A 16,249-nucleotide genomic window follows, 5' to 3' on the forward strand; every position below is an offset into this window, starting at 1 on the left:
CCATAATACTTGTTTAATCAGCCACCATGTCTACAGTCTCAGATCAACACAGCCCTGCCCTCCAGCACTATCAGGAGCAGCAGCAACCCCTCAACACCAACATTGAACCCTATCATTAAAACACAGGCTACATTCCCCCACCTGATGACAGTGATATAGTATGATGCGATTCCATATTATATTCCTGATGAATGTGCTTTGTTGGTATTCAGCCTGGTTCTATGTGCCCTTTGTTAACATTGAGCACCTACCCCTTCAAACATCTGTGCACGGCCCTGCACTGTGCAGAACTGAAGATGTTGTTTGTAAAAGAGGAAGAACCTGTTAAAGACAACAAAGAAGCCTGAGATTAGCACGAGATTCACAGAATCACATAGCGTGCAGTAGTTGTTTATGCATAAACCGAAGAACCGGATCAGAGCAGCAATGTGTGACCGCCCGGTTCGCCCCGCCCACTTGCTCCGCCTGTCCCCCTCCACCGGCTCATCTCCCGCCTTCGTGCAGACCTGCGCTCCGCTGCAGAAGCTACTGTCTCTTTCGGCTCCATTTGGTCTCAGAAAGTGATTCAAAATGCCAATGACACTGGCTTACTGGGATATTCGTGGGGTAAGTGGAGCTAACAGGGAGCTGAAAAACTCCATGTGTGCAGCCCGCAGTTGTTCGCAACGGCTGAACCTCCATCTAATCGACAAAAATACCGATTTCCCGTCTTATCATGGCCATTTTTCTGTTTTTAAACCTCGGTGGCGTCTAACCTTTAGCGGATAGCGTTAGTGTGTTTAATTTTTAAGATGTGTAACTGTTTATAGAAACTGTTTGAAGCTCGCTAAGTTATTATGTAACTGCAAAACAGCCGAGCTCGGCGTGCCTTTGCACAAACTGTTATCTTTGTCAGTGTAGCCTGATAGCTGACGTGTTACGCTATTTAGAGCCGAGATGCTAGTAACATTTGAGGTTACATTATTCAACGAGTCAGACTTTAGTGTAGGGTTAGTTGTGTGGGACATATTCATTTCTAAACCTCTTACATTGTCAAAGCACAGGGACGTGTGCACACAGTGCCAGGGCTGCTCGTGTGAGCAGAGTTCAAGTCTCTAAATGGTTTCAGCTGTCTGCAAAATCTCATGAATTTCTGCTCCTCCCATTAATCTAGACTTACTGGCATATGAAGCCATCTGAACAAGCCACGAGAGCTTAACCTTACAGCCTCTCATTAAAAAATAAAAATATTTATTAGTTATGTTCACGTTTTTTCATAAGGCATGGGAATTTTGTGCAGTTTGCATTACAGAAGGCTCTGCAAACTGTCTCTTTGTGGCCGCTTTAAATATTTTTCGTAATTAATCTAGAGCTAAAGCTGATGATACAGCTATAGAGCTTCTTTATTCACAGGGGGGTTGTTTGAGCAGGTAGTTGAGCACGTGTTATTCTGCAGTTTTTGCACCTGGGGCACTCCTTGGCACAACCCCAGAAGGGATTTGTGTCTCCTCCTAGGGCCGAACCAGGGATCTTTTGTTTGTTAGTAGGGCTGCCACAAACGATTATTTTGATAGTGGACTAGTCACCGATTATTTTTCCGATTAGTCGACTAATCAGATCATCATCCATTGGACGTAAAACTACAGCTTATTGCACCAGCAGCATCTGCTCTTATATAACTATCATTAGCTTACAGCTTTAAGTGTTTAAGGTCTGTGCTAACTAAAAATAAAGACAAGATGATAGTTTATTAAATTTTAATGAAATTTGCAGATTGTTTCGGTGAAGTTTAATAAACTCCTTGCTATCTAAAATATAACAGGACACTGGAGTATATTCTGGAGCATCTCACACTTCTGATAATCAGTTGTCTGCTTGACGTTTATTCAGCTGTGTAAAAACTATAACTTTAATCTCAGACAAACTGATTTACTCAGGAACAAATAAAATACAAAAAAAAAGCCAAACAATAACATTTTAAGTTATCTAAGTGACTCATATATATTTAACCTGAGTAGCGAAAGACGCGGTGGGTTTGAAAACGATTTGCGGGGAGTCCGGTGTTCTCACGGCGCTAGTGAGCCTAGCCCCCGGCTCGCTAACGAGCTAGTGGGTAACAGATGTCTCCGAAAACGTAGGAGCGCTTTTGAAAATATGTGGTGTCCTGATAAACTGAGCAGATATTTGAGGTTTACACAGCTACATTCTCGCCTGAAAATATGTTAAACGTTTATTTTGTGACCCAGAAAGAATAATAAGAGTAACATTAAAACTAACTAACTGCCGCCATTGTTGGAAACTGCGCTGGGCCGCGCTATGAATTCTGGGACACAGCTGCTTCTTCTTCTTCTTCAGGGTTTAACGGTAGCTGACATCCTTGTACATGCAATGCTGCCATCTTCTGTTTCAGTCCGTTATTACACTCTTAAATCCTGCCACTTATTCCTGCGTCTTTTGTGATCTTACAAAGCTTCAAACGACGCGTCGACTATTAAATCAGTCGTCGACGATTTTGATTGTCGACGTAATCGTGACTAGTCGACAAATCGTGGCAGCCCTATTTGTTAGACAAACTTGTAGCTATAATGCTGTAATTTTAAAGAGTAGAGTAAAAGTCAATGTAGCTGATTTGAAGATTTACTTCAAATGTTTTACTTTGGGTTTTGATTATTGGAATCATTTTCATGTATCATGGTTTATATTTGCAGTAGTCTTACCTGCACCACAAGTGGAGTTCAAGAAGTCTTTTACCTGTGCTTCAATTAGCTATAATCGTCTCAATCTTGGATCAATCCAATTCTACATGCTCCATTAAAAGTTACCTCAGGACAAGGTGGTGCAGTATAGTTTAACAGCCATATATTACCTATGTATATGTGTAAAACTATTTTTTTTAAAAACCTTTTTAAAAAGAGGGTTAATTTTATTTTGGTTTAAGCTGGACAGAACTTCCACATTTGTGCTTTGCTCTACAATCCTTATTATATCAGGTTCAGTATTCACACTTAGGAGGGCTCTGTCAGTGTCTGTGTTCAATGTTCACTTCTAGTTCAACACCAAAAGAAGCAGTTGACTTGAAAGTTTGTTATTTACAAAGTTAAGCTGTTAAGGAGGCAGACAAAATAACATAACAGAAATAATACAAACAAAATCCCAAAATTGACCCAGAAAATACCCATATGAACATGTGCTTTTCTAATAGCCTAAACTGTCTCGGCAAGTCTTTTTGTCTTTTCTGTGAGTAACTCTAGGTGGAATTAACTAATGGCTACTAGTGTAATCATAGAGAAGTGTTGAGCCATAATGATCTCTAATTTCATATTTTTATTTTATTTCTTTTCTTTAATGTGGCAAAGAATTGAGTGAATTAGGGATCCGATTGCAGCTTTAAACCTGGGTGATGTTTTGAAGCTGGCGTGACACGAGCCAAACTGTAGTGTCCTGGGCATGTACAAGCATGTGAAGAGTTTTCACAGCGCCAGGTGCAGTACTGTAAAAGCTAAACTTGTCAAGGGTGAATGTCCCAGTAAATTCACCCCAAGGTCACACCGTACCATTCCCAGAGAAACTGCAAAAAAACCTTAGAGCTACATCTCCAAGATTCTGCAGGCCTCAGTGAACATGTTGAATATTAAAGTTCATGAGAGTATAAATGGGGAAAAAGACTGAACAAATGTGTCTTGTTTGGAAGCGCTGACAGGAGAAAGTCTTTTCTCTCCAAAAGCATCATCACAGCAGGGCTTAAATCTTCCAGGTTATAGCTAAACAAACCACAAGACTTCTGAAATTATGTCCTTCATTTACGAAAATGTGCATGGAAACATTCTTGCCCTCTGTAAATTTGGCATCAGATTCATGAAACGTGTACACTGGCCCATTTTGTTTGTACCACAGTAAATCTGTAAATTACGTAAGTGAAGTCCAATGCATGTCCTCTGCCCACATTCTTATGCAGACTTTACAGTTCAGAGGTGCTAATGTACATTAAAAAAAATCTCTCAACTCTGATTTTTGGCTTTTTGCAGCTTGCCCAGCCCATACGCCTCCTGCTGGAGTATACTGGGGAAGAGTACGAGGACAAATACTATGTCTGTGGGGAAGGTAACTTATCATTTCAGCCTATTGATTTAAAGGGGGGAAAAAACTCATAACTCTCTAATTAATTAATTCATGTCTCACAGCTCCAAACTATGACAAGACCTGCTGGACTGATGTAAAAAGCAAACTTGGACTGGACTTTCCCAATGTAAGAGTTTTTTAAAGTGCGACTAAAAATTCAATTGTGAAGAATGCAACAATCAGCTAACATTATTATTGGAATTTATATCTCACTATAGCTACCCTACTTGCTGGATGGAGACAGGAAGATAACACAAAGCAATGCTATCATGAGATACATTGCTCGTAAGCACAACATGTGTAAGTACAGTAGCGTGCATTTTGTTTGAGAAGATTTTTTTCCAAGTTATATTGTAAATCAATGTTAAACTAATATTACTGTTAGTTTCTTTATTATTTATGTGAATCTTGTAAACTTTGACAACAGGTGGAGAGACTGAGGGTGAAAAGGTTCGAGTGGACATCATTGAGAACCAGTCCATGGACTTTAGAAATGGGTTTGTGAGGCTATGCTACACCAACTTTGTGAGTGTTTAATTAAAATAAAAAATATCCATAAATATAAATATTCTTTGAATTCCCTAAAACTCCACTAACGCTAGTGTCATCTCTCTGGTTTCTTCAGGATGAGATGAAGCCTGATTACCTAAAGATGCTTCCAAATACACTAAAGCAGTTCTCCGATTTCCTCGGAGATCGGAAGTGGTTTGCCGGTGACAAGGTATACCTGTCCATAAATATGAGAGGAGTCTTGTTTTAAAGCTGCTTTTACAGATTTAAATTTAATAGACAAACTGGGGGCAGAATTTGACAATTTGAGGCCCTTTTTCTCACTCTAAATTGTACATTGTTTTTAGATGTGAACATAAATTATTTTGTTAGTTGTGCAGAGAAAAACCTGTACTTTTTATGCTGTGCTAGCTCATCAGTATTAGGCAGGATGCAGCCTAAATTTAATACTGGTTCTTAAACTGATTTATAAATAATTGGAGGAGAAGGTGAACCTGGCAGTAAGTTTGTGGATAGAAAATCAAAGTGTTGAACTTTAGTGTTCTAGGGCTTCATAAAGCTGCAGAAGTGTCTGATTCTCTGCAGGTTTAACGTGGCTGGTGACTTATTGTTTGATTTACACCACAGATTCTGTTACTTCTAACATGCTTATGCAACTTTTCTTCACAACAGATCACTTTTGTGGACTTCATTATGTACGAGCTGTTGGACCAACACAGGCTCTTTGATTCCAAATGCCTGGATGACTGCAAGAACCTCACAGACTTTTTAAACCGTTTTGAGGTGAGAACAGTCAAAGTCTTTGCATTAATGATGTAATTTAACCTTTATTTTTTTACCTTTCTTTGTGTGGTGTTGGCTCTGGAGTTTCCTTTCGTTTCTTAAAATTCCAGTGTTTTTATTTTAATCAACGGCCATTATGTCATTGCAGGCTCTGGAGAAGATCGCTGCATACATGAAGTCACCAAGATTCATGAAGGCTCCGATAAACAACAAGATGGCCAAATTTGGAAACAAATAGTAAATAACAGTGCCTTTTATGCCCTGGAAAATTCCTGAAAAATGTTAATTAATGAAACTGTCAAATTAACACCAAAGTCATGACTGGAAAAAAAAAAAGTGCCATTTTGCTCTCTGACTGGTAGATTTGATGGTGTTTAATTACGTAACATGCCGTTTGTAAAACCATTAATGATTTCAGATTTGGGGCGGTCCGGACTAATTTGTACTGAAACATTTCTAATGAAAGCACTTATTGTTAGAATTTATAACCTTTTGTTTGTTTGTTTTTTGGCACATTAAAGTGAATTTTGTTCTGACTCTTTGTTGGTGTTTCAATCTTAGCGTAATGTCCTGCACAGCAAGTCGCATCAAAATGTATCTGATGTAGTTTAATGCAGCACGAGAGCAGAAAATGCATCCGGTTCTTGATTTGAGCCATCTACTGTCCACTGAAGCCTCTTCAGAAATGGTTTCTGTGGAATGGTGGCTGTCAGGGAGCCATTTTTTAATGAAGGGGGGATTTAGAAAAAAAAATGTATGGAGGCAGTTTGAGCGGTATAACAATGAGTGCCTATAGCCATCTGTAAAACACAGTGGAAGCTCTGTCATGGTTTGGGGCTGCATCTCAGCCAGTGGTGTTGGAGATCTTGTCAAAATTTATGAGGCATTGTTTTTAACAATGTCTCAATAGAGAAGAGGACAAAAGCCAGCCAATATTGAAATAAGTGCTCTGAATGTCCTTTAAGAAGCCTGGAGAACTGTTCCTGAAGACAAGCAAAATTACAAAAAAGCTCTAAAATATTTCCAAGAATTTGATCTTTCAACATGTTTGGTCTTTTTGTGTCAAAACGGTTACCATAATTCTGACATTTCTTTTGTCGTGTGACAAATGTTGAACTAAACATTCTCTACATTTTGCATAGTAAATCCTACATCTCTGCCCAGCTCTCATTAACACCGTCATTAACATCTGAAATGATCTGAAACATCCAACGACATGAATGCTTTAAAAGCATCAACATCAGCTCTTCTCTGACAGCATGGTGGGAGTTTCTAAAATTGACGGCGTCTTCATTAATCCCATGCAAACGTACACCTATCTGGAACAACCCTGACATATTACAAAACAATAATATGATAAACTTTTCAGATTGGAGTGATAAAGGAATCAAATACTTAGAACATATACTAGAAGGAACAGAATTTATTTCATTTGACGGACTAGTTACACAATATGGGATCAACAAGAAAAGATTTTTAGAATATCAACAAATTAAATCCATAGTAAAAAAGAAATTTAAACCGGGTCAAGTTGAACTACAAACACCACCAAGTGTGGTTCAATTTCTTACTCTTAAACCCCCCAAATTACTATCCAAAATATACAGAATGCTTTCTAAAACAGATGAATCAATATCACTTCCTATTGCAAAATGGGAAGCGGATTTATCAGTTAACTTAGACCTAAACTTCTGGTCTCAGATTTGCTTAAAAACCTTTCATCTAATTAGAAATCCCAGTCTTCAATTAATTCAATACAAAATATTACATAGAGTGCACTATACAGGTCATCGGATGTTCAAGATGGGCTTTACGTCTACCAACAACTGCTCACACTGCCAAACCAATTCACCGGACAATTATATCCACGCTCTTTGGTTCTGTCCACCAGTTCAGAAGTTTTGGCGCGAGATATGTGAAGACTTATCGAAGTGTCTGAAATGTAACATTCCAACTTCCCCCTTAGTGTGTTTGTTGGGCAGCTTAGATAATGTCACTTCAGAAAAGAATATAGCCCATATGGTTTTCACTGCCCTATGCATAGCCAAGAAAACAGTCCTCATGAACTGGAAAAATAAAAATAATCTTAATTCTAACCAATATAGAAATTATCTATTAGATTACATTAGCCTTGATACAGCCTCTGCCACCACATCAGATCAATTGCTCTGGGCTCCTTTGATCAGCTCCATCACCTAGTGGGGGTGGGGGGTCATAGTTTGGTCCCGCCTTCACTGTTGTGATTGGTGTGGGGGTAGGGACAGGCTTAGGGCGTCGGGGGGTTCCCCGGAGGCATTTTCCTTGGGGGGCTCAACCCGGGGTAGCGGTCATGTCCGGTTAGGGGCTCTGTTGGCTCTCAGGTGACTGTTTCCTCGCGGCTGCGTGCAGCGGGGCTAGGGGAGGGTCTGTGCTGACGGACGTGGGTTACTGACCTGGTAGCCTGGCTGCCCCTGGGTGGGTCCGGGATGGGCGTGAGGTTCTGGGGGCGCTCCGTCTCTGGGCTGGGACCCGGACCGGGCCTCGGGGGCTTGGGTCCTGGTTGGTGTGTTGCCGGGGTTGTGGGCGGGTGGGTGCATGGGGGCCCAGCCCTGGAGCAGGGTGCCGCCGGTGCGTCGAGCCACCTGGGGGGCTCTTCAACTGGTGGGGGAGATTGTCACATCTTGCAGGAGCTTTCCTCTCCTCAGGAGCTCCCTCTGCAGGAGGGGGAGATACAGGAGAGGTGGAGGAAGATCTCAGCCTGGGTGTTTATTGTCTTATGTAGTCTGGAAGATGAGTGGATGGTGGGGTGGGTGCAGTTTTCTCTGTGGTGGGGTTGGGTGGACTGTCCCGGGCTCTGTGGGGCCGGGAGGCGCTGCTGCGCTGGGCCCCGGTCTGGATGGGCCTGGGCCCCCTTTCCCTGGCGGGTCGCGGAGTATGGGGGTGCCTACTGGGGTCAGCGGGGGAGCTGGCCCCAGGGAGGGGTCACTTGCCCCTCCCTTCCTTCCCTCCCCATCTCCAGCTGCCTCCCTCTTCCCGCTCCACCACAACCACCCACACATGCAGGGCCTTGGAGTAGGGGTATGTCACCAGGGTGCAGAGGAGGCTACCCCCCCCCTCTGTCCCCTTCTGGCTGCCTCTGCCTCAATTTTATCCCACAACTTAGACATTCACATTACTCACACTCTCATTACACATACATATAGGATCTTGGGGGTGGGCACGATATACGGAGTCCAAAGTACCATCAGGGTGTATACCTCACCCCTGGCATCGTTGCCCACCTCTCAATTTTAAATACACGTAGACATTGAGGGCTAGCAGGAGGGACCATGCGCTTACCTGCTGCTCTCTGGCAGGTAGCTCCAAGCCCTCCTGGGTTTTAAATGCACCTTAGAACACACATGCACCAACACTACAATGAGCGGGTGGAGGGAGGTTTGGAGTCTTCTCTCACCCCCATTCTCTGCGACCTGCTGGAGCAGGGGGGCTAGGAGGAGGAGTTGGCCGTCCGACTGCGGTCTGGAGTGTGGAGCCTTCCTGCTGCTGCGGAGTCGGGGCGGTCTGCCTCCCCCCACCGCAGGGAAAAGGGAAACACCACCTGGGTCTGGGTGCAGTTCCCCCCTCCAGGGGCGGGGGCACCTAGACCCGGTTTGTAGAGTACACTTGGGGAGTGTGATCGTGTGTACAACGTCTCTTTATGTCTGTCTCCACGTTGGTTGAGTGTGGAGTAAGTGCATATGAGAGCATGAGGGTGGGAATGGATGTTTGTATCTGTGTGTGCCTGTATGTCTGTGTCTATATGTCAGGTTGGGTGTCAGGCGCCACCTCTCTGGGGACATCTCAGGCCCTCCAAGGTTTGGAGGCCTATCTCCCCCTACCACCACTTCCCCTGCCAGTGGCGGACCCCCTCAGACATCGGTGCGTTGGTGGTTCTTTGTGTCCGGGGATGGGCGTCCAGGTACACACCGGCTCACTCCTTGGCGGCCGCTTATCGGGGCCTGGAGCCTGGGGCTCGCTCGGGCCACTTCGGAGGTGGGGTGCCCCCGGCCTCTCGGCCTGGGGCTCGGTCACTCAGGCGCAGCTGGCTGCCGGCGGAGCTCACGGGCGCGTCACTGCAACTCCCCCTGGCTTCTGCTCCGCGGCTGCTGAGTGAGCCCTCATCTGGGACTCTCCTGAGCTCTTTCTGGGACAGTGGCGCAGCTGCCCCTCTGTTGGTCTTCCTTGGTCTCTTGTGTTCTGGGGGCCTCTGGAGGTCTGGAGTTTTGATCTCCTCCACACCTGCTTCACGCCGTGGAGGACGGGGCTGTGGCCCCCCCACACCCTCTAGCAGATTATTACATGAAGGAACCTTTTAAAAAAACAAAAAACAAGCGCGTCCATGCTCACAGGTGTACACACGGGTGATCACACCCACAAACTACACCCTTTTTGGCTCCTACCTCAAAGCACACTGTGTTCTGTTGATCTTATGTGCTGCACAATAATGTTTAATATTTAGTATTTACTGTCATATTCCCATATATCATTGTGATGTTGTTTATTCTATTACTCTTGTTCTCTTCTGCTTGTTTTCTTTTTTCTTTCTCAGCAGGTGATCCAGGTGATTGATATATGCATTTTTTTTTCTCTGCCCGTTCTGTTGGTTTTTGTTTTTTGCCCTTCTCCCCCGTCCCTCTTCTCAGCTGTTTCTCTTTCCCTCTTTCTTTCTCCCCTTCTTTCCCCCAGTCAAGTCTGTCCCGTATTCAGTAAGTGAAAATAAAATAAACAATAAAAGGTGAATCAAATGGACCATTACGGCAAGGCTGGGATGGTCAGTTTGGTAAAGTAAATCCGTTGGGCATCTTTCTTTGCCTTTAGACAACAATTCTGAGGGCAAAAGAGCCAAACGGGACAGGCCAAAAAAAAACAAAAAAAACATCTGAAATGAGTACGTCAGAGGGACAGCTCAGGTTGAGCAGTTTGGAAACAAAGTTAGAGAAGCAAGGCTGAGATGGTTTGGACATGTGCAGAGAGGGTATCGTGGGTATTTTGAACAAGGGATGTTGAAGATGGAGCACCCAGGCAGGAGGAGAAGATGAAGACTACATAGAAGATTCATGGTTGCAGTGAAGGAGGACATGAAGACGGTTGGTGTGAAACAAAAGGATACCATTGAAGAAGAGGGCGATTAGAATATTGAAGTGTCTGTTTTTCTGTATTTTCACAGTTTGTGTCATATTTCTTTTTCAAGCTTTCATAATGTTAACAGATAATAAAGTTTGCATGTACACTGGCTCCAACACTGACTGATCAAAGATGGAAGTCATCTGCATCAACTGTACAAAGAGAGAATTTCTTGCAATTTTAGCAATGTTGATTAATAATTTTGTAAAGGTAGGATGGAGGGTGGAAGTTCAAGGCACCAGGAGCGCAGGGCATATATGGATGACTGAGATGTTACATGAAAGCGTTCCATAAGAGTGCCAAGCAAATAAAGGTTGTAGAGACCATATACGAGTAGAAGGCTGCCAGAAAGATAGAGTAGACTGAGATAGCAGGCTTTTATAACTTGAAATAACATGACAGGTTTGGCCACCTATCTGAAAATAAGCAAAGGAAAGCAAGCTACAGCATGAAGCCATTAGGGTCAGCTTACTTTTAGATCAACAAAATACACACTTATGCCTCTGCACTAGCAGTAATATCTCAGTAAAGGCTTAAAAATATATATGTTCAGATTGGGCACAAACACTAACGTGGACTCAAGGACAAACTGATTAGCATGCAGCGGTCAAAGATCGAAATCATCATGACTGCGCAAAACAATTTTTTCCATGTTTATTATGAACATTAACAAAGTCTCCACTGATTGTTTGAGACAGTTTAAGATTACAATCAGATACAGCCTGACTTAGTAAATCTAAGACTAGAAAATGAGATATTCAAATATTATTTTAATGGCTTTTCTGTTTATATTATCTGTCTATAGTGAGTCTCTTCAAGTTCATTAAAAGGTTTTGATAAAGCAAGTTTAACCTGCTCCATTAACATTTTTGTTTACATGTAGCAAATAAATTTACAGCAAACAGACAAATTTAAAATGCTAACACAGCCAGTCCTGAACTTTTTAACGTAATATATTTTTGGTGCTGCAAAAAAGATGGATGAGGTGGAAAGCAGCCAAACTGGTTTAAAATGCGATATAACGGCCATTTAATAATGTCCATGGTCAAAATGGAGATCGTGGTTGAATAGTTGTGGGACCTGGAGGAGGCCCCGAAAATTCTCCATCTTCAGTATTCTTCAAATATTCTTACTCTCAAAGCAAATGCATTTAGAAGTGGTTTCTAAAGTAACAAGCATTGAGGGCATTATTGATTAAGAACACAGGGAGTAACCACTTGTGCTAGTAGCTGATAATCATTGGAGCTCTGTGGAAATATGACAGAGCGAGTAAAAAGATGTGAAACAAAGACTGCTTTGTTTTCATGTCCAGCTCATCTCCACCCCTAATGTGGGTCACATTCTGCAGAAAGCTCAAACCAATTATAAACCTCAATCTCTTCAAAATTAAAGAACTAAGAAACGCATCAAATTTTGAGTAACGTATCTCTGAGTAATAGTACAGTCAGTGACGTATGCTGATCCTCTCCCTCCGTGTTCAGTCCTTGCACAAGTTAAACCAATTTTTTTGTTTGTTTGTTTGTTTGTTTGTTTGTTTGTTTGTTTGTTTTTTAGGGAACTGAAAGTGAGCCAACTCTACAAACTCCTCCTTTCAGTTTGGGTCTTGGTGTCATCAGTATGACTGATTGTTCAAAGCATTGTGTGTCCACCCAGAGACATGTACGTGCTGTTTGTAAAAGGTTCGGTAATCCTGGTTGTGTTTGTTAAAAATACACATTACTGGGACTTCTAAGTGCCTTTTCTTATGTTTGACTTTCATTTTTAATAAGAATGATTAGAAAAGATGACCTGACCTGTCAGCGTGTACTGGACACAATGAAGACAGGATTTATATTTAAGTTACGTTTCACGTTTAACAAAACGACCCTTTGTTTTATCGAAGGTTTTATCTGGCACGAGAAATTACATCAAGATTGCACGTAGACTAGCTTGTGCAAAGTCTGTCCTCTGATAAAGACAGTAGTGTAAATCTGGTAACTGAACTGTGACTTGGCAAAAATGAACTTCATATCGGTCTTCGTCTTGTTCTTTAGATGTCTGTGAATCCCGATTTGCAGACTCACCGTGACTCAGCTATCTCTTTGATAACAAAGACAGATTCATACATAGTCTGTGTCAATCACTGACGAGTCTCATGCAGGGCAGATTCTTAGTGGAGGATATTCGTTATCATATATTACATTATCATAAAGAATGCAGATGTGTAGATGAGACATTTACATGAAAGGAAGACATTGAGAGCAACACACACACACACACACACACACACACACACACACACACACACACACACACACGCATGAATGTCTTCACAGTCCAGCATCATGCAGCAGATTTATTGTATCCATGAACCAAAAGATAAGAGAAGCACGGCCCACCTGTTGTCCCCTTTTATAGGCTGCAGACAGCAGCTCACCAACCACACTTTGCACCACCGCAGCTGCCCAGGTCTCCCTCAGCTACATTTGGAAAAGGGATTCAAAATGACAATGATACTGGGTTACTGGGATACTCGCGGGGTAAGTTCTACTTTCATTGTTGAATTAAAGAGCTCCTACTTTGAAACAAATCCAGGAAATGTTGAGTTTGTATTTACAGTGTAATAAAGTCACCCTAAGCGTACAGGGTCAAAGGAGGCTGACTGATTGTTGTAGCACTGCTGTTTAGTTATTATATCAAACAGAGCTAATAAAAAAATCTAGATTATCTTCAGCAGCTGAGGTCAATAAAGGTACTGTCAATAAAACAACTGTTCCTAATTTTGACCTTTTTAACAGGTCCAAAAGATATAATGAGGTTATTTTGTTGCCTTTTATTTTTACGCATTAAAGTAACCAACCCTTTAAGATGGTTGCAAGGCGGTTTTCTTTCATATTATTTCATGTTAGAGTTGACTCTATGAACACTTTGATGTAATCAGATGAAATTTGCAAAAATGGATTGATGTGGATCAAAAGTTTTGCAGGTGACCAACCTCCTAATTTCTCATCACAAAATTCATTTTTAATAAGGAAAACTGCATTCTGCCAAGAGCAGCACAAGTTATGTCCTCCAAAACGAAGAGAACCAATGACGTATCTACACATAAAACAGTGTAGGTCTTACACGCGTGTTTGGCATGGCAAACGTCTGAAGGAAAATTGATGAAACCTCCGTTAGAAGCTAGAGTAGGTTGACTGTGGTTCAGTATGTGTGATCTCTGGACCAATACAGCCCAGGTGCCTTATTCTACCTTATAAATAAGAAATTTGTCTAAAAATGGATGTGCAGAACAACGCAAATCTGTGAGTTATTGAAGTTACTGCTACTGTGCCACGTGCGTAAATGCGCAAATAATCTTTTTCCTGCGTTCCATGTGAGACTACGATTATTTAAGTCAGTACTGCAGGATTCCAGTTGCTATCCAATTGCACACTTTCAAATACTCTGGCAGTATACTAGCCTAAAAAACACAGATATGTGTGTCTCACCTGATTATTGGACATTTGCAGCTTGGCCAGCACATCCGCCTCCTGCTGGAGTACACCGGAGACAAGTATGAGGAAAAGCAATACGTCTGTGGGGAAGGTAACTAAGCATTTTAACCCAGTGATACAAATCTGTCATAATTCGGGCTGAGCATCGGGTTTACTCACGTCACGTTTTCTTACGCAGCTCCCGACTACGACAAGAGCCAATGGACTGACGTCAAATTCAAACTTGGAATGGACTTTCCCAACGTAAGAGAGTTTAACCTGTAAATATAAAATTATTTGGAAAGTTTGCAAATTTAAACCATCGGCTAACACTAATGCTGCAATTCACATCTCACCATAGCTACCCTACTTGGTCGATGGAAACAGGAAAATACCGCAAAGCAATGCTATCATGAGATACATTGCTCGTAAGCACAACATGTGTAAGTTTTAAAAATTTATAACAAATCAATACTTTGTTCAAAAGAGGCGATTTCTTTGTAGATTTTTACATTATATTAATTGACAAACTAATACTGCCAATGCTTTTAAGTAACTCGGACCTCTAAGGTGTCGTTTGATAACAGGTGGAGAGACTGAGGATGAAAAGATCCGAGTGGACGTCCTGGAGAATCAGGCTATGGACCTCAGGCTTGCCTTTATTAAGCTGACCTACTTAAACATTGTGCGTGTTAAATTTTAAAGAAGAAAGAAAAAATATTCATTTTAATAACTGCTAATTTCTACTAAAGCCAATTTCATTTCTCTGACATCAGGATCAGAAGCCAGACTACCTGAAGAATCTGCAGTGTACACTGAAGCAGTTCTCGGATTTCCTCGGAGGAAGAAAGTGGTTTGTTGGTGAGAAGGTATGCTACTCCATAAACAAGAAAGGAGAGTCTTTGTATTTGCTTTGTATTCAGTGCCCACACTAGGGGGCGGAATTTGAAAAGAAAAGAAAAGAAAAGAAAAGAAAAGAAAAGAAAAGAAAAGAAAAGAAAAGAAAAGAAAAGAAAAGAAAAGAAAAGAAAAGAAAAGGAATTTCTGTGTAGGCTGTTTTTTCCACTCTGAAGTGCTCATCATTGTGGATGCAAGTCTAAACTGTCACCTGTTTCTGTGGGACAGGAGTCAGGGGGGATGTTTGCATTGCAAAAATCAAACTGCTGACTCTGCAATTAGCCATTAACACATTTTATTGCCTGAGCCAAGACTACTATGGAAGCTTGTTAAAACCACTGGGGGAAAATGCCATCTATCAAAAGTCAGGTTATTATTTCAATAGTCCAAAAGTTTGAGTTAATAACCCAGAGTTTGTATTTGTAAATGGCAAAAATGTTTTTTTAAGTGGCAGAAACAAACTTCCATAAATACCGGTTCTTGATTACACCTGGGCTGTTTAGAGATGATTAGAGCGATGAAAGCGAACCAGACAGTAAGTTTGTGAATGGAAAACAAAATGTTGAACTTTGATAGGCTATAAAATTTCGCAGAGAGGACCGGCTTTCTTTAAGTTTAATGCTGCTCATGAATTATTGTTTGATTATACTATAAATTCTGCTGCCTTCAACAGATCACTTTTGTGGACTTCGTTATGTACGAGCTGTTGGATGAACACAGGGCCCTCGAGCCTAAATGCCTGGAGAACTTCAAGAACCTCAATGATCTAATGAAACGTTTTGAGGTGAGAAGACTTCAGTGTTCATCAGATACCATCAGTGCAACTTACACTTTGTATTTTCTCAAATATATACTACAAAGTTATTCAGTCACTTTGGCTTCTTTCCCGGAGCCCCCATGTCAATGACATTACTGAAACTCACCGCTAGGTAGCTTTTGCTTTGTTTTTTAACCAGATGTCTTCCTATATCATTGTAGGCTCTGGAGAGGATTGCTGCCTACATGAAGTCACCAAGATTCATGAAGTGTCCGATAAACAACAGGATGGCCCAGTGGGGAAAGTAACAAGGCCGAGAAAGTCCTGAAAAATGTTAATTAATGCAACTGCTGAAATAACATCAATGTTAACTTTGCTTGTACCCTGCTTTAATCACATTACACTGCCAAAAATATGTTCAAGCCATTAAACTCAGTTATGGTTTTAGGTTTGTGGGGGAAAAAATAATAATTTGCACTGATCACGAGGACATTTTTTTTTAAACAGATTAAAGAAACTGTTGTTCTGACTTTTCTGTTTTGGCGATTCAGTTTTTTCACAACAAAACACACGATTGTTTCTCATGTTTTTGTTGATCACACACGAC

At 41.6% G+C, this 16,249-nt stretch overlaps 2 protein-coding genes across 2 annotated transcripts; both read left to right on the forward strand.

Annotated features, from left to right (window-relative positions):
* Positions 1–460: 460 nt before the first annotated feature.
* Positions 461–5,927, forward strand: LOC146550149 (glutathione S-transferase Mu 3-like). Its single transcript, XM_085259950.1, has 8 exons — positions 461–606; positions 4,005–4,080; positions 4,161–4,225; positions 4,317–4,398; positions 4,526–4,623; positions 4,724–4,819; positions 5,281–5,391; positions 5,540–5,927. Exons 1-8 carry the CDS (start codon positions 571–573, stop codon positions 5,627–5,629), a joined length of 654 nt encoding a protein of 217 aa, XP_085116076.1. The 5' UTR covers positions 461–570; the 3' UTR covers positions 5,630–5,927.
* A 7,000-nt stretch (positions 5,928–12,927) lies between these two features.
* LOC146550150 (glutathione S-transferase Mu 3-like) lies at positions 12,928–16,171 on the forward strand. The gene is made up of 8 exons (XM_085258876.1): positions 12,928–13,052; positions 14,025–14,100; positions 14,188–14,252; positions 14,350–14,431; positions 14,576–14,673; positions 14,765–14,857; positions 15,559–15,669; positions 15,864–16,171. The coding sequence occupies exons 1-8, from the start codon at positions 13,017–13,019 to the stop codon at positions 15,948–15,950; spliced, it is 648 nt and encodes a 215-aa protein (XP_085115002.1). The 5' UTR covers positions 12,928–13,016; the 3' UTR covers positions 15,951–16,171.
* The last annotated feature ends 78 nt before the right edge of the window (positions 16,172–16,249 follow it).

Source organism: Mchenga conophoros, linkage group LG20, assembly GCF_057382185.1.
Source record: "Mchenga conophoros isolate Kocher_MC1m ecotype Shallow Benthic linkage group LG20, M_conophoros_male_GT1.1, whole genome shotgun sequence".
NCBI lineage: Eukaryota > Metazoa > Chordata > Actinopteri > Cichliformes > Cichlidae > Mchenga > Mchenga conophoros.